At 50.9% G+C, this 23,637-nt stretch overlaps 2 protein-coding genes across 3 annotated transcripts in view; one reads left to right on the top strand and one right to left on the bottom strand.

Moving 5' to 3' along the window:
* Positions 1-275: 275 nt before the first annotated feature.
* Positions 276-2,114, top strand: LOC122370470 (glycine-rich cell wall structural protein-like). The gene is made up of 2 exons (XM_043346129.1): positions 276-1,176; positions 2,089-2,114. Exons 1-2 carry the CDS (start codon positions 276-278, stop codon positions 2,112-2,114), a joined length of 927 nt encoding a protein of 308 aa, XP_043202064.1.
* A 3,180-nt stretch (positions 2,115-5,294) lies between these two features.
* LOC122370472 (protein phosphatase 1 regulatory subunit 27-like) overlaps positions 5,295-23,637 on the bottom strand; it is a 41,844-nt gene continuing 23,501 nt past the window's right edge. For both annotated transcript variants that reach the window (XM_043346131.1, XM_043346132.1), the window contains exons 3-4: positions 6,735-6,885; positions 5,295-6,319 (exon numbers count right to left, since the gene is read on the bottom strand). In XM_043346131.1, coding sequence (XP_043202066.1) covers positions 6,109-6,319; positions 6,735-6,885 — 362 coding nt within the window. In that variant the 3' untranslated portion in view covers positions 5,295-6,108. The remainder of the gene's footprint in view (positions 6,320-6,734; positions 6,886-23,637) is intronic.

Below are 23,637 nucleotides of genomic sequence, written 5' to 3'. Positions count from 1 at the left end.
TAAATTTCGATTCACGATCGCTCCTCGTGCACGTCTTTCGCCATGGCCCATGGATTTCAGGCGGCGGGTTTCAGCGCAACGCCACTGACCTGGCAGTTTGACCGGCAGTCGACGGCTCTATCGTGCAGCCGGGTTACCCAGAGTCGAGTGGCCGGTACAAAAGGTGGCCGTGACTGACAGCAAGCACCATTCGTGTCAACTGGATAGTGGCTGCAGTGTCCGGCCAGGAGAGCAGTGTTAGACTGTGATATCCTCACAGCGGTGCCCTCGGCCCCATGGCGCTGACACGGATCGCCCTGCTGACCGCCGCCGCGGCCACCCTGCTGGCCGTCTGCGGGGCCGGCTCCTCACAGCTGTACGGAGCAGCCAGCCCCGGTCAGGGCACCGTCCAGGGCTCACTATTAGAGGATAGGCCACGAGGGGACAGTCACCAGAGTCCCGGCCACCCGCTGGCACCGGCTCGGACCCGGAGGTCACCGGACGACCACGGACAGGGCGTGACCTTTGACCTGACCCCGGCGGCCACCGGCTACAACGACAAGTACAACGACAAGTACGGCAGCAAGTACCACAGCGACCACGGCCACGGGGCCGGCCACTACGGCAAAAAGGGCTACAAGGGCGGCAAGTACTACGACTCCGGCCACGGCCACCACGGCAACAAGTACGGCGCCCACGGCAGCGGCAACAAGAAGGGGTACTACGGCGACCACGGCAACAGCCATAACGGCTACAAGGGCGGTCAGAAGTACTACGGAGACAACCACGACAAGTACCACGGCAACAAGGGCCACAAGTACGGCAACAAGGGCTACTACGACAAGGGACACAAGAACAACGGCTACAAGAACATTCACCACAAGGAGGATTATAATGCCAACAAAAAGTTCTACGATAACTATCACGACGACGGCTACCACAACAAGTACAGCGACCATCACGGATACTACGGTGGTAGTGACGGCAAAAAGTACCACGGCGGACACTACAAAAAGGGTCACTACGACGATAAGAAGGGCCATGACGGCTACTACAAGAAGGGCCACGACTATGACAAGTATGGCGGCAGCAAGGGCAAGTACGGTCATGATAGTCATGATGGGTACAAGGGCAACCACGGCAAGTACCACAGCGACAAGTACGAGAAGGGCGACCATCACGGCAGTAAATACGGCGGTGGGTATGGAGGCGGGTATGGTGGGGGACACGGGGGCGGGTATGGTGGGGGACACGGCGGGTATGGTGGGGGACACGGCGGGTATGGTGGGGGACACGGCGGGTATGGTGGGGGACACGGCGGGTATGGTGGGGGAAATGGAGGGTATGGTGGGGGTCATGGGGGCTATGGAGGTGGCTATCACTGATCAGATGTGTTATTAACTATGAACCAATTGTGCAATTCGTGATGCCCTTTTTCCGCTGTCGATTTGCTTTGCAGCTTTACTGCCTTCGCACTGTTGTTAAGCATGTGTTATTTACCTTTTCGTATGCTTCTTGTTCTCATGCATTGTGCTTCAATCTGTAACCTGTTGTTGGATATATGACGGTCTGCTTTCCTCCAGCAGGCCAGAACTTCAATACACATTATAACAGTGATGTGAAACTGACCAACCTCTTTTGCTGGGTAGTTGCGACAGGAAATTGTTACATCCATCAGAAATTTTAATAGAAAATTTAATGGGGAAATATTTATTCAAATTTCAATTTGTTCAGATTTAGTATATAAAACATGATTCTCGGGCACGATCAAAGTCTAACTAAACAAAACCTTGGAATTCCTGTCAAGAATGTTCAATGTGCATGCCTTTTCTTGAAAGGAATGATTATCTCTGGATACTTCTCGAATTAGAACTTTTCGGGTTTCATTGCTGATCTCTAATAGTCGGAGGAAAATCGATATCCGGGAGCGAAACAGTCGGGCGGAGGTCATATAACCTCACATCATAACAATACTAAAATCGCCTTCATTTCCACCCTACTCCATTCGCATTCTATCCCCACTCCATCGCCACTTCATCACCACTTTATGCCTTCTCCATTCCCAATTTACTCCCGCTTGATCTCTGCCTAAATGCGGCACCTCTGCAGATGCTGACTTGTTCTCCTTGGTGTGACATGGCGTGACATTCGAGACTGACAGCAGTGTAGCCGTGTGAAATTCAGTGAAAACTGGAGGCTTTTCCGGCATTCGCGCCCCTGTAGCAATGCTGGCTGAACAAATTTGCTAGTTTCTCTCGATGGAGAATCAACACGCACAGCGTGAGCTGTCACGCCATGCCATGCAAGACATGACTTATGAACGGAGAGTAGTAGAAACGCATGTCGAGAGAACCGGACGTATAACTTATAAGTAGAAGACAGAGAATAGGTACCGGTTTTTCATCAATGACTCAAAACCTAAGTCATAAAAAATATTTATTAACCCGCGCCCCGTTTGGGGAGGGCCGAAACGGCCCTCTTCTCCTTTTCAGTCGATATGTTCCAAAGTATAGCAGATATCGTCACAGAACTTTCAGGAGCCCACTGAGCATCATTTTTACACCTTGTGACCAAAAACAAATTCCAGAGCCCATGATAGGTTGACCGCAAATGACGTCAGAAAGACGTCATATTCTGCCATTTTTGACCCAAAAAATATTTGGTGCTAAGAAGTATCTCGCCTACAGTTTTGGAGAAAGAAAAAAAAACTTTGAAATGAAGAGGTGTAAAATTGTTGGCTAGTTACAAAAATGTCTCGGATGTTTATAATTTTCAGTGGTTGACTCCCAAAACTAAAAAAGTGATTTTTTATATAATACCCCTGAAATACCAAAAATATTTTGCTATTAACATTCAAAATTTGAGCTCGACGCTCCATTTTTTGCAGACTTATGGCGACAAACTAGGTACTCCAAATTTATAATTTGAATTTTTAAATTCAGTATTTAGCCGTTATAGACCACGCAGATTAAAACGAAGATCACCATTGGATTCCCCGTGACGAGCTGCATCGAACTGATACCCATTTTATGCAAAAATATCAAGTTTAAAATTTGACATAATTTGACCTGACCTTAAACCTGACCTTGACCAGAACATAACCTCAACTGAACCCGTCCCAAAGGCTGCCTGCCTGACCCACATAATTGCATTTGTGATGTAAAATGGACCATAAAACATGCATCACATGGTATTTTCATATTTTGACCCTCAGTGACCTGACATTCTGTGACCTGACCTGGTATCAATCAGTGGCCTCAAATAGCAAAATATGTGTTTTATGGACAATGCCCCATCGATGCTTTTCAATGACATGCATTTTACTCGATTTTGCAACGGATTTCTTGAAATGCCTGTAAACGGTGAAAATTCGACATTTGACCTGACCTGTGGGCTGTGACGTTATCGGTTCGACCGAGGCCGATGAAATTGGGTCACAACGTAGTTACCTGTTGGGGCTATCCAATGCCGTTTGCCGCTTGTCGCTATGTTGCGTGGTTCTCGAGATCTTGGGGGAGGGTCAAAATGCCCCCCATCAGACCGCGTTGCTCGGCAGACCCCATCAGAAAGGTGGATCAGAAAGCATATTTTTTAAAATTTCATCCCTAAATATCATGCATATAAAGGCCGCTGTTGAATATCCATGACAGGTTGGACAATGATATAAAAAACAACCAATTAGTACAAATAGCATACCTATGTTGAATACATTTGCTTCATAGAAGCCAACATACCTCATAGCAAAATACATCATCATGACATATAGACGCGCCTGATGAGACGGCAACCGCTAAAACCGGTAGTAATATCACGAGTAGAAGAACCAAATAAAAAAGTGTCGATCGTTTGTCATTCAAAAGTCATCTTCTGTGTTGTTACGGAACAGGAGCCGGATATTAATCGAGGTGCCCCATGAGCTCTGAGATTGTTTGCGCAGGTGGCGAAGGAAATAAGCCCACTGTTCGTTGACACAGATGATAGATTACACCGATAAACAATGAAACATTGGTGGAGGGGTACTAGCCCGGTGAGTGTGAAAGAAAGTGAAGAAAGGCAAATGCATAGAGGAGAGAGGGAGAGAGAGAGAGAGAGAGAGAGAGAGAGAGAGAGAGAGAGAGAGAGAGAGAGAGAGAGAGAGATCACAGCCAGCATGAGATTAAATGACAAACAATTTACAAACAGCAGATGTGGGACGCCTTTTATCGTCACTGGTCAGGTGAGCGGGCCCGCTGAGAGTGTCTTGTGCTCGTCATCGCTGTTTTCATCTCGTCACGGCTGAGTGCGCGGCCACTTGTGCGTGTGCGACGACGAAAATAATTGAAGAGAAACCGCCAAGTGCCCGTGTCAGAGGGATCCACTTACATGGCAAACTACGCACATGTCGTCATATAACACAGTTACAGCGCCAAAAAATATCACAAATCCTGCACCTGTGATTTCCCAAGGGAGATTTCAACCCTCGGCGATTCAACCCTCGGAGATTTGATCGGACCCTTATAACTGTTTGGCCCTTGTCCCTTGATCTAGCCAGAGCTTCGCGAAAAATGAACGTGTTTCCCGCGAGAAGAGGAGACCCATGATACCCAATTTTAAGGTCTAGAGTCATTGGTTGACCTTCTGGTCAGGCCAGTGACTCAAATGTCGGGAAAGGGAAAAAGGCATGCTGGAACTTCTTAAAAGTGATGATTTTATTGTTTTTTTTCAGAGGTCCGATTATTTATCACACCTATTTACTATAGCAAGTCGAATGGTTGACAAAATGTCAGATACGTCGACGCGCAACCGAAAGGCTGTTCAATGAGCCATCGAATGCTTCTTAGCGCCCAATGCGCTATTTTTGTTCATGAGCTACGTAGTCAGATATTGCATTAGTCGAGAAATTCCAAGACTTGCCGTTTGGATCCATTGTTTGCTCCGGTAAATACTCATGTCACTGAAGGTTATCGAAGTCATGTCTTGCAATTTCTCGATTCGAGCATTCGATGGCTCATTGAGCAGACTTTCGAGTTCGGTTACTGTGTCGACATAGTTGACCTTACCTACGCCAACTGCATATGATTCGCAATAGTAAATAGTTTTAATCAATTATTGATTTTTCCAAATACTGTTTTTTACTACAGAAACAAAAAATGTCTCTAAAACTGTTGTGATAAAAATTGCCAAATTGCTATCAAGGGTTCACGTCGAAAAACTGTCAAGTGTTAATTTCAACAAAATCGATAGGTACATCCCTATATACGGCCTTGGGTACATCAATACTTGCAATACGATCTTCGGATATTCATCGGCAATATTCGTCGATAAAGATTCGTTCGTCACTTGTGAAATGACATATATTGTGCAGAGGATGCAAACACGACAAATAAACCATTCTTCTAACTTTTGAGTCTCAATTCAAGGCAGGCATGCTGAAGTTAGACAGCAAAAATAATGTCTGCTTTTGAGGAAGGGAACAAAAACTGCGACTTGCGCGAACACCCAAATTAGAGGCATGACTTGTTGCTGGGAACTGAGAAGTTGCCACGTACGACATAACACAGCACGTCTATCTACTCATGACTCGGGCCCGCCGGTCATCCATGGTGCCTTCGAAAGCACAAGCACAATGACGTCGCGACATTTCAGTTCACAATAATGCTCACACGCAGTGCCTTCGGTTGCCCACAGTCTTCACTGAGCGCACGTCGAAAATGACCCTAATTTTGCAAACATCGTCAATTCCGAACCAAGACAAGGGCGTTACGAGGCCCTGATCCACTGCCAGCTTTAGTTGACCTCGATTTGACAGCCTTGCACTGCGGGCTTCACCGGCCAAAAGACGATCCCTCCCCCTGACTGACCCTGCCGGCTTCTGCAGTGGGCCAGCACTCGTCTAACCAAGCTCGCGAGAATGCTACACCGATTAGCACTGACTATTCAAACACAAACACGGCTGCCAGACCAGGACTGCTCTTCAGATCACGGTCACCACCGTACACGGCTGCTCACACCCAGCAAGGTCCATAACTCCCGGCCAAGCGCGCAGCATCACTAAACCCTCACTGACTCGGTGTGGTGCTGCGGACAACACAAATCGGTAACAAGCTACTGTGACTTCACACCCGGTCCATCCCACCTCCACCGCACACATCAGCCGTTATCCACATGGTCGTCTGAGTGATCACTGTTATCATCTTCATCGTCTTCTTCCTCCTCCTCCTCTTCCTCTGCACTGTGTCCGACGAGGGGAGGCTGCAGCATAACGGCCACGGTGGCCAGGTCGGAGGGGTCCACCAGGTCCAGCGGCCGCTCACCGTCCTCGGTCAGCAAAGTCGGGTCGGCGCCGCTCTCCAGCAGGTACCTGGCGGCGGGGGTGCGGGGTTTGTGGGTAGCACATGTGAGAGGAGACACCAGGTACAGGTCACGGTGAAGTGGGCTGGACGTGATTGTCATTTAGCATCAGTTGCTGAAGCTCAGCGAACTACGAACAGGCAATGACTTTTATAGCCGGTTTATAGCCGGTTTATTTATGTTCATTTATAGCCGGTTTATTAACATTTCTATGGTGTAACACAGAAACTAGCGATATAAAAATCCACATCGACATTTGAAGAATATGATTCATGAGTAGGGAATTGGGGAGAGCTCACAAGTTCGATACAAGGCCAGCCGGCACCCCTTGTCCCTTGTGCACCGACAGCGCCCCCTGGTCCAAGGTGCGCCGACAGCGCCGACTATCACCCTGGCGGCGGCTGAGTAAAGCTCTAGTCACGTACCTGGCCACGTGGTGGTGCCCCATGGAGCAGGCGGCGTGCAGAGGCGTCCAAGAGTCGGTGTCTCGACAGTTGAGGTCTGCTCCGAACCGGGTGAGGATCCTGACCACGGGCAGGTTGCCGTCCAGCGCCGCCTGGTGCAGCGCCGTCAGACCTGGAGGAGGGGAGCATTATTGTCACCATTAGTCACCATAGGTCGCGAGGTCGGCAATGACAGTCGCAGCAGTCAGCACCCATCGGCCATAAGCAATGTTGTCAGCTGACCACCTATTCGTCTGTCTGGTTAAAAGAGCAAGTTTTCTAATCCACTACAAAGCTGAGTGACCGACACATCTACCAGCAAAACCTGATCACTTGACGTTACAGGCTACAGCTACCTTTGCGCCTATTTTACTTCGAAACATCAGCCAACCGGCCACTTTGTGGGCTCAGAACCGTCTTCAGCTCCCATTCACACCTCCTACACCTGGCAGCCACCGGACACGTTCTGCTCCGTGCAATAACATACACGTCTGTGAACCCGTATCACACAGCTCGACAACAACAATTGTTTGATGGTGCCTCACTCTATTTGTATTTTATGTAATTGACGGAACGCATAGTAATTTTATCTCGCGCAAAAACACGCTGATGGAAAATTTGATGTGCAGATTTGGGGAGAATAAAGACAGTCGGTTTTTGGAGAAAGTTAACCGTCTTTTATATTCTATTTATATTTTATATTACAAGCTATTTCGGCATTTTTTCCTTGTATATACGGGTGGTAAAATGGCTCCAAAGAAACGTAAAGCTAACGATGACGAGTATATCGATGCGATCGATGATTATTCCGGCAAGGAAGACGTCGTACGGTGGCTGAACCGAACTGAAATACTGTGCGAGCTGCAGGGCAGTGATATTATGAGGATCCTGCCTCTGAAGTTGAAAGGTGATGCATTCACTGTTTATGCACAGTTGCCAGCGAGAGATCGAACGTCGTACGAGTCGGTGAAGGACGCACTGCAGTCTGCGTTTGCGCCAGATCCCCTTGGGGCGTATGAAGAGTTTGTGGCTAGGAAGCTCAGACCAGGTGAAGCAGTGGATGTTTTCCTGGCAGACCTCCGGCGACTGTCCACACTTTTTGGAGGTGTTTCAGATCGGACCCTTCTGTGCTCTTTTATCTCTGGTCTTCCACTATACGTGCGTGAAGCAATCGGCGCCAGCTATCGAGTGCAGGACCTGAGCATCGAGAGCGCCTTGAGCAGTGCCCGACGGGCCGTGAAGAATGACCCGGCGATGGCAGCCGCGGCGGCAGGAGAGCGCCTCACGCGGGCACAGAGAAACAATCACGAAACGACGGCTGAGCCATCTAGAGCTGCGAGACGTGTGACAAGACGGTGCTGGGTGTGCGGCGAACCCAACCATTTGGCGTCTCGGTGCCCCGTCCGTTCGGGAAACGGCGTGGGAGATGGTGTGTCAGCGCCGGCGTCATCTCCCGCGCAGTGACGGGTGGCGCTCTGCCGGTCGTAGACCTGACTGTTGACGGGCACAGGTGCCGAGCTCTGGTGGATTCTGGCTGCACAGAGAACCTGGTTTACAAGTCTGTGTGTGAGGCGTGGCGGCCTCAGAGAACAGCGGTAACGTCGATGAGTGGAGACCCGTTTTTCTCCAGTGGGGTTGGAACTGTGCAGCTGAGAACGTGTTCCGGGCAGTCGGCGAATGTTTCTGTGCTGGTTCTTGATGACAAACCGATGGGTGTCGAGATGGTACTCGGAGTGCCCGCCATCTCGGCTCTGGGTGGCGTGATGATTGCATCCCCCTCTGATGTCAAGTTCTGTGGGAAGCCGACTACGCCGCCCACTCCACCAGGCCTTGAAGATGAATTGGTGGTGGACACGCCCGATTTCTCAGTACGGTTTGATGCCGACCAACGAGCGTGGACGATGTCGTGGAAGTGGGAAGATGGAGCTGAGCCAGCCAGTCTATCCAGCAGTGTGCCTGAGTATGCCATGTCAGCAGAAGCCAGGCAGGAATTTGAAGCCGAACTTCAGACTTGGATAGACAATGGATGGCTAATTCCATACGATCAGTCCGTCTATGGCCCTCCCCGTGGACTGTTGCCGCTGATGGCTGTGGAGCAGGGCAGTAAGTGCAAGGTGCGACCCTGTCTGGACTACCGTCAGTTGAACAGCCACGTACCTGCGCACACAGCAGAGGCCGACGTCTGCACAGACACGCTGCGGAGGTGGCGCCGCCACGGTAAGAATCTCGCCGTGGTGGATTTGAAGCGAGCTTACCTGCAGATTCGCACAGACCAGCGCCTTTGGCCATTTCAGACCGTGATTGTCGGCGGACGGCGTTATGCGTTGACGAGGGTCGGGTTCGGATTGAACGTGGCCCCGCTGATGATGAAGAAGGTGGTGCAAGCGGTTCTCAGCCAAGACGCCGATGCGGAGCGCGCCACAATACCGTATGTGGACGACCTGTGTGTCGATGAGGACATTGTTACGGCCGATCGTGTAGTGGAGCACTTCTCTAAGTACGGCCTGGAGTGCAAGCCTCCAGAGAGAGTCCAGGACGGAGCACGGCTGCTGGGCCTGCGGGTTGGTGTCGCAGGAGACGGTGATCTCCACTGGACTCGGGATAACGCAGTCGGTGCCCCTCCTGACGTCATGACACGCCGCGCTGTGTTCTCCTGGTGCGGACGTCTGGTGGCGCACATGCCAGTGTGCGGCTGGCTGAGGCCGGCAGCGGCCTGGCTGAAACGTCGAGTCAATGCTGTGACTCACCACTGGGACGATGTTACCGACGATCCAGAGCTGCGCGAGCAGATGATGTACGTGGCTGAGCGGATGGTGAATGATGATCCAGCGCGAGGTCACTGGCACGTCAGTGGAGACAGTGCTGTCGTGTGGACGGACGCCTCCTCTGTGGCGGCGGGAATCGCTCTGGAGACGCAAGATGGAAACATCATCGAAGACGGATGCTGGCTTCGAAAGGATGAGACGACTCACATAAATATGGCAGAGCTCGATGCCGCCCTGCGAGGCATCAATCTAGCTATCGCCTGGGGCATGCGAGTCATCGAGCTGAAAACGGACTCGGCCACTGTTCATCGCTGGCTCGACGATGCATTAAGTAGCCGAGCACGTCTCCGCACTAAGGCCCACGGGGAAATGCTGATACGGCGCCGAGTCGACATAGTCAAGCAGTTGGTGGCCGAATTCAGCCTGCATCTGACAGTGACTCTGGTGAAGTCGGCGGACAACAAAGCGGACTGCCTCAGCCGGGTTCCCGCTCAGTGGCTGCGCGGTCCACTGAACGGAGAGTCCGCTGGGACGTGTGGTGCTGCGGTGAATGCTGAGTGCACCAGCGGTGATGAAGATAGCTCCAGCACGAGTGGTGATGGCGGCGATGGCGTCGGGGCAGATGGGACCGAGGACGAAGAAAGAGGACGGCGAGCAGCGGTTCGCGAGGTGCACACCCGCGCAGGCCATCCTGGAGTACGGAGAACGCTGTTCTTCGCTCGGCGCGAGATTTCTCCGAACATTACGAGGAGAGAGGCGCGTGCTGTCGTGTCCCACTGTGACGCATGTAGGTCTATCGACCCAGCACCAGTTAAGTGGAAGCCTGGGAAGCTGGAGGTGAACGAGTCCTGGACTAGGCTGGCGATTGACGTTACGCACCACCAGCGCAGTCTGTACCTGTCGGTGGTCGACTGCGGTCCTTCGAGGTTCAGTTTGTGGAGATTGCTTCGAAGGGCAGATTCAGCGCACGTCATTGAAGAGCTGCATCGAATTTTCAATGAACGTGGAGCTCCAGAAGAGATCCTGGCGGATAATGATACCGCCTTTCGCAGTCGGGCGTTTGCAGTGTTCGCGGCAAAGTGGAAAATTCGGCTGAGGTTCCGCGCCGTCTACCGCCCAAGTGGAAATGGTGTGGTAGAGAGGAATCATCGGACCGTGAAGGTCATAGCCGCAAGAACAGGGTGCACCGTTGGCGATGCCGTGCATCTTTACAACGTAACACCTCAGGACGGACAGAGCTCGGCTACGACACCAGCCGGACAGATCTACCGGTACTCGGTCAGGGACAGCGTGAGGACAGTCACTGGCACTGGTGGTGATCCATCGGACGGCAGCGGTCCGGAGGGCACGGACAGCGCCTACACTGTCGGGGACGCCGTGTGGGTCCGACAGCCTGGATCACGCTGTGGTGATAGGTCGCAGCCGGGTGTTGTTACCAGGGTGCCGTCACTTCATATTGTGGAAGTGGACGGGACCCCATGGCACGTTGGTGATGTTCGGCACCGCAGTGAGAGTGACCCTTGAAGGTCAGGGGGTGGTGTTTGATGGTGCCTCACTCTATTTGTATTTTATGTAATTGACGGAACGCATAGTAATTTTATCTCGCGCAAAAACACGCTGATGGAAAATTTGATGTGCAGATTTGGGGAGAATAAAGACAGTCGGTTTTTGGAGAAAGTTAACCGTCTTTTATATTCTATTTATATTTTATATTACAACAATACAGCATCGTATGGCTGGCGTATCCAATTATGATGCGGTGGCTCATGGATGGATCTCGCGCGAGCAATGAGTCAGGAGCGGAACGATTTAGCGAGCTGAGGCGACGAGCACGCGCTGAATGAGTTCTGCGTGCTCAGCGGTTTAGCACGATGTGCTTCCGTGAAGATTAGATCATCGACAGGGTGTCAGTGATGAGTGAGGTGATAGTTACACGCTCGTAATCGGGATCTGTTTTATTTCCATGGATTCGAGCACTGAGTGGGTGAGAGGTCGGTTCGAACCGTTTCGAGATTGGCATTCGATTCTGAAGACAATGGTCTATGGCGTCGGAAGCATTCTCGTTACTCGCATTACGGAGTTGTAGCGTAAAACACAGTGTGTCCGAATACGAGGATAAATAACAACACATTGAATATTAGTGTGCACTCGTATTTAGTGAAGGTACGGTAGCGTAAAGGTGTACGATAAATGTTTGTGTCTTATTTCTGCAGCATAGCGTGCGCAAGAGAGGGCGATTCGGGTCTCATGTCTATGCAATTAGCGGTATGAATTATATGCGTGCAACATGCTCTACCACTGCTGATTCCATGAACGTCGGAACACATAGTAAATGAATAGATCTCATGTTATCAATACCTACTGGTGTATAATGTAATATCCAAATGCAAACATATATGGATTCCCTGTCAGTGTCCAGCCATCCATAAAGTAGTCTTCAAAAGCATTATACGGGATACGGCAGCACTCAGTAAAGTATCATTTGATACGGCAGCGTCATTGACCCACACCATTCGTCCGGCATTCTCAGGTCGTGGGAGCGCTGCCGACACCCCTTCTGCTGCGGTGGTGCTGCAGACTTAACAATCACGGTTCGTTAGAACATCATCCCCCGGGTTTTCAGCTGACATTCATCAACCACCGTCGTGGCATTACCGATTGTGAACGCCTTTGAAGCTGAACTGCTGATGGTGCAACATACTAACACCCTCGGCAGACGGCCGATTCACGGCCAATCCATACATGTTGTGCTGCAAAATTATAATAAATGGAAGAACACAATCAGCTGTCAGTCTCATCCTAGGAATGACAGTCCAATGAATGAGGGATTAAGTCTCAAGGGATAGGAGGCTCTCGTCAAAGAACCCTGGCCCGGCGCCAGGGTTCCCGTCATCGTTCTAAGACTTTTTATGCTGGTAGTATTGAAGACAATTAGACGGAAGTGAAATTCATTTTAACCTGTTGATTCTGTAGGGAAACCTCATAAGGCTCGTGGATGGTGCTAACGAGGAAGTGATTGAGGGAAGGGCTCCTAAAGATAATGCACCTAGGAAATAGAAATTATAACACCTATGCATGTTGGCGCAATGTCGCAGAAGTTGGTAAGACTGCCATAACCCGCGCCCGGCTGGGGGTCCTGGATTTCCACGCCCTGCTGGGGGGGGGGGTGTTTGAACACCCCCCCCCTCCCCTTGTAACTCGGCTCCTGGGCCACGTAGCGATACGCGGAAGGCGGCGTTCGAAAGAGCGTAAAAATAATGACGAAATCAATTCGGTCAATTTTTTGGACAGGTCAAAGGTGAGGTCACCAGAGGTCATTGAAGGCAAAATTTCGCCGATTTCCAGGTCGAATGTCGAAAATTTCCAAGAAGCCAACGCATAACTCGGGAACCAATAGAGCTACAGCGCCGCGGAAAAGTGCATTCGATAGCCCTATTAACCCTCGCCCGTAAACGGCGATCTGCCACCTTCGCCCATGCAGGGGGGGGGGTTGGTGCGACCCCCCCCTTGGCGTTTGAAAACGGAGCGTCGTAGAGCTTAGCGGAAAAGACCAACGGATTGCTCTCGCCGAGATCTCGCGATTGGTGGTATATTTTTTGGTCCTAGGTCAACATTTGACCTACTTTTGACCGGTCAAAGGTCAAATTTTCGGAAAAATAGACTTTTTTCAACTTTCCGCGGCGATTGCGGCAAAACGGTGGGAGATATCGACTTGAAACCTTCACTATCGTGTTCCTTGATCAATTCTCTATCGTTTGGTATGTATTTCGTTTCCCTAGCTCTAAAAATGGCGCGTTGGGAGCGCCGGAAGTCGGCAAGGTCACAGTCGGCAGCAAAAATTCGAAAAATCAAAATTTAAATTTTTGAAATCTGATTGTATTTTTGGATTTGGGAGGTCCATTTGCTCCCTATAGAAGCTAATATTGCTGCATATTCCCATTGAGGTGACAAGAATTAGCAAAATAGTGGTTCGGGCGCTTTTCAAAAATAGTACCGGACGCTGTTCCTCTTGTGACGTCATAGCTCCGTGACCTGACCTGACCCGGTCAAGTTTCTTATACCATATGATAGCCAATACTTGCCCCAACATGCATGGGAAGTTTCATCACGATCCATCATTCGATGACCGTACCACCGGCAGGAAACCTCGGGCGTTGGCACTCAGTTTGTGAAAATCCGGCCGGAGGCTGTTCCCTTTGTGACGTCATAACTCCGTGACCTGACATGACCCGGTCAAATTTTTTTTATCAAAAGATGCGCAAGGTTTGCCCCATAAGGTACCCAAAATTTGGCGGCGCTGCGCGCCGCCGTTTTTGCACTATTTCCGAAAAACCTCAGGGGGGGGTTGCACCAACCCCCCCCCCCTACATGGGCGAGGGTTAACGCCCTTTCTGAGTAATTCTCTTATATTTGACCTTGCCTGCAGGGGGCAAAAACTGCAAAAAAGCCGATTTTTTCGGAAACAGTTTTTCTGCAATAACTTTTGACCCAAGCCTTGTACGAGCTTACCTTCACCGGCATCGTGTTCCTCTCGTCAAGACGCATCGAATGAACTATAACTTGACCTTGAAAGGTCAACTCGAAAATTTGACCTCAGGCCAAGGTCATGACCTGACCGGAAAGGGTCATGTTGGATATCGGTCGATCCGTATCGTCGAGCTGAACACATATAAGGCGTTTTCATCGCTCTAGCATGCCTCTATCAAAAGTTATTTGCGAAAAACAGTTATATACCATTCGTGACCTAAGATGACCTCAGGGCACAAACAAGGGTCACGGACACCATTTTCATGTTCAGTGTGTCTAAACCACTTGTAATTCGGTGTTTGGGAGTGTTTATAATGTCTTTCGTCCAAAAGAGGCGCATTTCAATTTTCTCCCATTGACTTATAATGGGGAGGTCGCAAAATTGACCTGACCTTAGGTCATCGATATCAAAATTCTGAGATACACATTTTGTACATGCTATTGCTCTTAGCAATCGCTGAAAGTTTCAAAGCGATCGGTCACTCGGTGTAGCTATGACAGACATTGAAACTTTTTATGAGGTGAGGTCACTTCAAGTGACCTGGTGACCTGACCTTGAATGACCTTGGTCTGAAATTTTCACAACATGTGTAGAATTGATGTATGATAAGGTGTACCAAAAAAGGCGGCGCTCCGCGCCGCCGTTGTTGAGATATTCGCGAAAAACCACAAGGGGGTGTTCAAACACCCCTCCCCCCAGCAGGGCGCGGGTTAAATACGATGAATTAATCTGACGCTCTATAATTAATTTTTGTCTTTCAAATACTACTTAACAGAATATAGGCGCAACAGGCGCATGCATGGATCTAATTGCTTGCCATCAAATCAATCTATTCGCATTTTTAGAGCGAACGGAGCAAAACAGAGGCCTTTGATCTAGTAGACGGTCTGTAGTGAGAACCATCAATACCGTGCCAATGACGTAATGTTTATTCCCGTGGAGGTGCACCGCTGCTCTGTGACCCAGTGCTGTGCACGCACCGTGCACACGGACCGTAATCAGACGTGTAAACCGGCGACTGATGAGACCGCGTCGTCCCGTCCCGACGAGGCCTGCACAGGGTCGCCTCCTGTCCCCGCTGATATTTGTCAGGGACGGGATCGGCGCTGTAGTGCAGGCAGACGACTGCTTTTGACGAGGACACTTGTGTTGATTTCGCCGGCAATAACAGAAACGGGGTGCGGTGCAGTACTAATGAGAATGTCACAGATTCATTGCAAAGGCGGGGAACGTCATACTTTTGCAGCGAAACTGGTTATGCGACGCCAGCAGAATATAAAACAATTGACTGCTGCCAGTCACATCCTAATTCATGCCATCATTTTTGCCGAATGGACCGCTGTATTAGTAAAGTAATCTTGGACCGCTGTATCGTTTACGAACACCAGCCACGCTCGGCATGCGGCCCGCTCCCAGTCATCCGTTTTGGACGGCTGTGCAGAGTCAGCGGCAGCCGTTCTCCGTCTCCGTCATCACCGTCCGTCCACCCACGGGCTATTGTTTCACCGTGTCCGCGCGTGCTGCGCGCTGTCCCGGCGCTCCTGTCCCGCTGTGCCGCGCCTGTCGCGGTCGTCCGCCGCCGGGCAGCCGCCCACACAGGGCTCCGGCGCAGCTGCACCAACACTCATACACTCATGGCGCGGCATAAATTACATAGATCTGCTGACCACAATTGCCGCCGCCTGCAGGTCTGCAAACGAGACTCGGAACTGACGGCGAGCAGAGGCCACACGCCACGTGCGGCCGCGTAAACGGGACGTTTGTGCAACATATGATGGACTGGGGAGACGGTCCCCTGACAAGGCTGATTAGCTTCCATGGAAGTGGAGGAGAGATGCTTCTATCTCGCTGTTTGCAGTTGCACGTTATCGTGAAAGACGACTATCGGGTGTAAAAACCAAGGAGGTGGATATCAAACTTATCGAATATCGCATTTATCAAATAATCGGAATCGGCAATGCGCTAAGGTAATTTTGAACACATGAATATAAAAAGGCGCTTAATTAAAGGTATTTGTCTCCTTCTGGGCATTGCTTTGCTTTTTAAGGCCTACGTTTAGCTTTTATATAAAGCAACAAATAAAACGGCACGCCAATTTACCGTGTCATCTGTTCGCACCCTGGAAGGTTGGTATCACGGCTAAAAGCTGCCTATGTTGCGTCATATGTATGCGTCATCTACATAAAATAAAGTCAGTGAGCACTGAACAGCATACCGTCAGGAGAGAATTTCATCATGAAATGGCGTCATAAACGCTCGCGTGTGGTTCGTTTGGGGGTATAAACGTCAGCCGAGGCCATGGAACAAATATACTGTGTTAATTTAATGGCATCATTAAACGTTTTGAGCCTAAAGAACGCGGTAAATCTTGCGTTTTACCAAACATCTGCGTTCCGACCACCACGGTGTCCGCTGTGTGGTCGTTAGCTGCCCGGTTGTGGCTGGTTACCGCCGTTTACGGTCTGTTTGGACGGCCATTTGACCCCTCCGAGGTCGTCCTCTGACCGTCTTTTCTTTCCGTTCTGTTCGTCAGGGAGGCTGTGGTATTTCATCGCTTCGTCCTCTGAGCGAGACGGTGGAGGCTCGGGGTACTGTCGGTCACGACCATTGTCCGGTACCGATGGGACTGGGAGACTCCGACGCCCGAACACGACATAATCCTGTAAGGTGTTCCGCAACGCTCTTTCCTAGCGTATCCGATAACACGAGATCCTCTTTCGCGGACGTCGACGAAGCTAGGAGACCAGCTATACGGCTAACACATCTTACAGACATGATGGCTCCACATCCGAGGAATATCTGCGACATCTCTCTCGCCGAATGCAAATGGCCCACTCAGCCGGAGCCGACCTCCCCACGGCGCATCACGCGCGGCGCGGGGACACGGTACCTCTCCGCCGACAGCCGGCACGTCGTTTGTAGCGCGACACGCTGATCCGGTAACCGATGCGTGGATTGTGCTGTTCGTCACGGCCGGGGTGGTGCGCCCGTACTGGAGGCTCACAGGGCGCCCCCTCACCGTTTTCGGTGCTGAGCTGGACGGATCAGACAGCGGAGACATGTCGGCGGCATTTTTCGGAAGGAGTGGCCGGGTGACGCGCCTGTCTAAGACGAATCTATCGGATGGACTTGGCCCTCAGAGGAAAGCAGCTGCAAAAGTGAAAAGGTTTATGTAGACCCGGTAGGTCTCGACTTTTCGTCGTCGAAAGACAGTTTCGAATAATTAGCAAGATTGATGTTTTTCTCAAATATCCGCTATCAGCTGATAGGTGACAAAGACTACAGCGGCTCTCTAAGTTACCTTAGGAGCAAAAAATATCTTGAAATGAATCAAATTAAATGGCCATACTATTAATAGCTACACCTGCTGGATGATGGGCTCAATGCGTGCACCACCACAAAACATTTTGATCGAGCGCCGCCGGCGCGGGCGGAGACGGCAGCGCCGGATGACGGCGGGCGGCACGGGGCGGCGGCGACTGTCCGACAGATCAGGGCGGGGTCCGGTGCGAGCTGCCCGGCCCGCGGGCCTTCTCACCTGCCTCCGACCTCGCCCAGGGGTCAGACGGAGGGTCAGACGGGCCGCTGACAGCCACAGCAGATGGGACCAGATGGATGACACCACTCACGCCGTCGGCGGCCGAACGGAGCCCCGATACGGAGGTAAAGTACCGCCTGGTGGAAGGCCAGCTGGGTGGACCGGTCCCTCCCCTTGTCGATGATCGGATTAGATCCAGACTTCGATCAAACGATATTTACTGGATGGTTATTAACACCTAGTTTATACGCAACGCTGGACCGGGCGCGTGGGCAGTGACTTCCAATTCTGGAAACAGCTTATTGCTGGTAGCAGATACCTAAGCTTATCGATTTTCCTGAAACTGTTAACGATTCAACGATCGTTGACAACGATTTACGACTGCAATGCAGAAGGTATAATCAAGCCTTTGCACCTTTTAAATATAACCGAGCATTCAGCTCTCTATATACCCGGCGATGTATTCAAAATACTGTATCAGCATACCCAATAAGCGATTTGGGATGTCCAAAGCTTATGTCTTTTGGCAATATAAAAATATTTGCGTCAAGTCAAACATATATTCACAGAGTGGAATTTTGCATTTTTAGAGCACAAAGTGAAATTCCCTCAAAAAGAAAAGTGCAAAAACCCACGCAGCCTGAGCCCTGAACGAAATGACGCGAAAATTGACGCCTGATAACATCTGATAAGACTCAAACAATTCGTCCGGAATTCGCTCACCAAGGAACCCCCGAGGGCAAAGCTATTAGTCCCTCTTGAATGGTTACGAAATCTTTAATTGCTGGAGACACGTCATTATCCCGTTATGAAATCGTGTGAGTGCGGCCTTCCCATGCCTTCATTCAGTAGCGCCTGCCCTGGCCGTAATGGGAACATCTGCGACAAGTGGTGAGAAACGGCGCCCCTCCTCCAGTCCAAACCATCCTCCCCTCCCCTCTGCACCGCCTATCCCGCCAAACCCAACGCCATCGGTGCCGCGTCTCTCAATCCATCATCGTATCGACACTCAACATAAACATCAGCAGCAGCCCGCGCTGGCATTACGCTGTTGGAAGCGGCTGCGTTTGGACATTGACGCTGCAGGAGCCGAGGGTTATCTTGGACATGAGTCAACCAGTCGGAAATATGAAATCAAATGGTATCTTATCTTACTTCATCTCAGAGATCAGAGATGCGCAGGTTACTCCTCACATTGCCTTAATTTCGTACAGTATACAGTACGATTTTATAATTGCGTGTCACAATTAATTGACCATATGCTCTCAAATTTATCACTTGTGTGAGCCACAAGTAGTCACAAGCGTCCTCACCATTCCCTACGGTCGCCAATGCTTTCAGACTGTTTACTGATCCTTGTCGTCGTGTTATGCTGAAGTGAGTCGTTGAATTATTGGTTTGTCTGGGGGAGGGCATCTGGGTCTTGTCCAGTGGTTTGAGTTGGTTATATGGAACTCTCAAGTGTTTTGTATTTGCTACGGAGCTCTGTGTTATGTCCACATGCTTGTTCGCGTTCTCTAATCAAATACATTTGATTCATAAAGGTGACATTTCAAGATCACTCGTGAGTTTACACTAGCCACGATAAATGTACCTCTATTGTAGAAGAGGAGTTACAAGTCCAATGAAACTTTCTGGCACTGTAGCTTTCAATTAGAGAATCAAAATGCATTTTAGATTTAACGCCACAAATGTTATGGCTCTGCTACACTTACGTTTGTTTGAAACAATAGCTCTAGCCTAAGTGTGCAATAAATTTTCGCTTCCCGCTGTGGTCCGATCTGTGACGTCTGACGGTCTGGCCGGGGCAGGTGTCGGTCAGCCGCTCGGCAGACCTGCAGACAGTGATTAGTGGTTGATTGGCCGGCCGGACACCCCTACTGACCGCTGCCGAGTGTAATTACTCAGCCGATCACCGCAGCGCCGGTCATCAGCCGCCAGTTAGGGGGCCGGCAATCAATCTCGGCCACCATTCAGCGCGGAGGAGTCAGATAGCATCCACATTCATACTCAGATAGTGGGCCGGAGACCGGAGCCGGTCACAAGGAGCCGGACACAATCCGCCGAATTGAGGCGACGTTTCGCTAACTAGAGACAACCTCCAGTGGTCGGCTGAATGAGCTAATATTCCAGTTATGTGTCGCCAGTTTGACCTTCGAGCACTGCCGCTCTGCTGGTGCCTCCCTCAGAGGCCGCCGGTGGCGCCGTCGATTGTTTTCGCTCGGGGAGCTCAGTCGACTCAGAGCCGTTGGCCCGTGTCTGTTCTGGTTTATTTACGGCCCGGGGTGCAGTCCCCGGTCTGATGGGCGGTCAGACGGCGCCCCTGTATACACGACGCCCGTCAGAGCGGCGTGCAGTGCAGCCCCTGACCCCTCCTCATTGCACTGCTCCGGCTACGGCGGGGGTGGGTGGGCGCGGCGTGGCACTTACTCACTCACAGCACATAGCGCTGTGCGATACAACGCAGCGTGGAACGGAAGGCGGAATGTTGAGGAAATAACATCGGATATCGATCAGAAACGGAATTTTGATTATACGGCACAGCACAAGGTAAAATGAAGCATTAGACACGGAACGGTGTGGAACGACAGCAGAGAACAACATGGAGCGATATTATCGGATCATATCGCTGTAATATGAAACGAAGCGGAACAAACGGAATGGTACGGAACGCAACAGACAGGAACGGTACGACACGGTTAGGAACGACCCAGTCGTTCATCCTGCAATAAAGTCCGCGCCTATCTCCAAAAGACTCGGATAGTGAATACAACGCAGTAAAACATTGACGCCTACCTTTTAGCAATGATGGGAAGATTTTCGAGCTACGGCTGTGCCAAAATCACCTAATGTCACTGCCAGCCTGGAGAGAAGACGATTTCACCGCTCGGCTCCATTCTAAAGGCACAAGAAAGCACTCGCCGGCCCGGCCCGCAGTCGGCGCCAATCTTCCTAATGGCGGGGGCGTGTGCCGCGTGCCGTAGATGGGACGGTGATGGGTGTCCCGTCAAGACGGACTGGCGACACCACGGCACGCTGGGTCGCCGGAGACATTCCGTCGAAATAAACCCAGCCGTGCCCCTGCCGACACTGCCGTGTCTTCTGTGGCGCTATCGCGTGACGTAGCCTTCCGTTGCTTTATCCCTCCCCAAATTTGCCCTTTTCCAACCGCATTCCCTTCCAGTCATACCCTTTAGTTAGCTCCTTCTGTAACTTCCCCATGGAGGAACCCTTCCCCAGACGTGCCCTATATAGCTCCCCTGCATATCCTCCCACTTCCCCTGCTCTGCTCGTCGATCCCCGGCACCGCTAGTAACTATGTGGGCCAGCCCGGGGGTGCCGCCACCCGCCGGATACTGCCGTCATATGTCATCATCTGCGCGGCACTGGGCAGCATTGCACCAGTTCTGCGGGCCGCGGCGGCGGAGGACCACCCACAGCAGCACGCGGAGGGCCTCCTGGGTGGCCGGGCGGAGGGCCCTGCGGCGCTACCGCCCGACGCCTCATCCCCTGCACACCAGCCGCCGGGGACGTCAGTTGCCGTGATACTCAATGACTCCCACGGGTTAGATCACTATGGAATACCGTTCGCAGTAAAATCGTTCGGGCTTCTGTCGTCTATAAAAACCGGGAGCGGTGGGCTACAGCCATTGAGCGCCGAACACCTGGTCGGTAGTAAAGTCCGACCGAATAGAGTCATCCCGGCGGATGGTCGCAACTCTGTCACAGCATAACATTACCGGGACGCTCGCGGTGGGGGAATTTCGCGACCTTTACAGGAGGGCACCAGGACAGGATAAAAGGGAGGTCGCGGTACGACTATGAGAAGAGCTGGAGACGCGACCGAGGAAAGAGGAAGAAGTCATGTTTTGAAGAGCTATAACTGAAAGGTCCTTAGCTTCAGCGTGATGTGCCGAGATTTCGCAATGTGTAATAAGCTTTTTTTTGACGATGTTAAGATGCAAAAAAATGAGTAACACTACGCTTATAAAATGATACAATGGCACTCATTATTCGTTTCAACAAAATTCCTATTTTGAAATTTTATCATCTATCCGCAAGTTTCGTACGCAGTAATTGTCATTGGCATTTTAGAAACCGAATATCTGCTGACGCATTGGAACAATATATAACATATGCTTCACGTAACGACAGTTGGTGTTGGAAACATTCTTTGTTGAATCGTTTATAAATGGGACGGATTCTTGGCGGTTGGCCGTGTCGCCAACTGGTCGCGAGTCGAACCAATCTGCTTCAAATCAATGTCGACATCGATGGGGCAGGTGTTCCAGTGGTTATAGAAGCGGTAGAAGCGTGACATCGATTCTACCGTCGCCGCCGATAACAATCGCAAATACTTTGGCGCGGCGTTCAGCTCGGGTGACGTCAGACACCGACGGAATGAGGTTCCAATGGTGCAGGTCAAGCGGACGGCCGTTCCGATCGGGTCAGGGCTCCGCGCCATCTGTGCACGCTGCATACGGCACTAAGCGATTCCAGGCCACTTCCAGCGGCATGTAGTCCGAATGTTTAGCCGACGAGTTTTTGCGTGCACGATACGAGATCTTTGAATGAATGAAGTTATCGGTTTCAGTCTGACTGTCGGTGAATTTGACAGCAGAATGCGGGCGGTACGAGCTGTCTGAATGTCGAACTAATCGACCGTCATGGGAATCCAGCGGCGAGTTGCACAATGCAAATAGCGTGATAATGTGCAGAGGGCCTCCCATACGGCTCTGTGAGGCCAGCGAACTAATGGCGCTGGTATGCAAAAATCAAAATAATAAATTGGTGTCATCCCACATTTTTAGAAAAGCAGATCACAGGCAGTTTCTTTTTTATCCAATTTTGCTATAAAATATTGTGTTTTGTTGGTAATGTATAGCTCTTCCTGTGTTGGATGACTGCAATGCGAAACATGTTTCACGTTTATGAATTTGTTTCGCGAAAATATCGATGAAGCGTAGGGGTAGGTATAAGTGAAACCTCGTGTACACACCATCATCAAAATGATTGCAGTATGCATTACAGCGGATGAGCTGCCATCACGTTTCACCTGTGAGGTCTCGCGGTCATCGTGTCCGTGCCCTGCTCCGTAATAAGCGTTACCGCAAAACTCACGACGAAGCATCTCAGACGTGACATGAGCTTTACCGCATTCGACAAGGGTCTTGCCGCATATTCGATGCGCAGATTTAGCAGCGTGGGAACAATATCGGACGTTAAATTTTTAATGTGTCAAACAAAGTACCTACGATCAGCTATTCCATTGACGACGTTGCAGGGCAATGTGGTGAGCATTCTTGGCGCGAAACTGTGAATAAAATAACGGCTTTGCGAGGGATAAGCATAGGAGGTAGACTACACAAACCCTCAGTGAACAATGCAAATAAACCACTGGAAAATCTGAGCCACCGAGTCTAACCCAAGGCCCTAAACAACATATCTTCACATCTACACATCATCCACTGGGCCTCAGCAGCCCATGGTCGAGCTTCGGCTTCTCGCTGCACCAGAGGCGGCGGTCGAATGGAGAGGTCGTCACGGCGATTCAGTCGGGCATCATTGGACAGCCGTCCCGTCATTACCGTACCCCTCCCCGTCCCACCCGGGCGGGGCGGCGCACAGTGGCCCCCGTGTCTGATCGTAATGAGACTATTCAGTCGCGGTCCGGCGGCGCCGCTGGCGGTGCCCGGCTGGACAGCAGGTGCGGCATGCGGGAGCTGATATCAGACGGGCGTGTTCATACACGAGAGGGAGAGGGAGAAGGAGAGAGAGAGAGAGGGAGAAGAAGAGGGAGGGGAGAGAGAGAGAGAGAGAGAGAGAGAGAGAGAGAGAGAGAGAGAGAGAGAAAGAAAGAGAGAGAGAGAGAGAGAGAAGAAGAAGAGGGAGAGGGAGAGAGAGAGAGGAGTTGGGGAGTGGGTAGGTAGACAGGACAGAGAGACGGGATATAACCCAATTACGCTATATCATTCGTCACTTGACGACGGATTGGACTGATCAAAACTAGCGCCTGATAAAACACGAACTCAAATTGTCTTTATTTGGCCGCTG

The sequence above is a fragment of the Amphibalanus amphitrite genome, unplaced genomic scaffold (assembly GCF_019059575.1).
Source record: "Amphibalanus amphitrite isolate SeventyFive unplaced genomic scaffold, NRLGWU_Aamphi_draft 001134F_arrow, whole genome shotgun sequence".
In the NCBI taxonomy this organism is placed as follows: domain Eukaryota; kingdom Metazoa; phylum Arthropoda; class Thecostraca; order Balanomorpha; family Balanidae; genus Amphibalanus; species Amphibalanus amphitrite.
Note: the sequence above shows the minus strand (reverse complement) of the source record. Positions and strands in the feature narration are given on the sequence as shown.

Coding starts and splice junctions, on each gene's coding strand:
- LOC122370470 (XM_043346129.1), top strand. CDS start 276: ATGGCGCTGACACGGATCGCCCTGCTGACCGCCGCCGCGGCCACCCTG. Junction 1,177..2,088: donor TCACGGCAGTAAATACGGCG/GTGGGTATGGAG, acceptor GCACCTCTGCAG/ATGCTGACTTGTTCTCCTTG.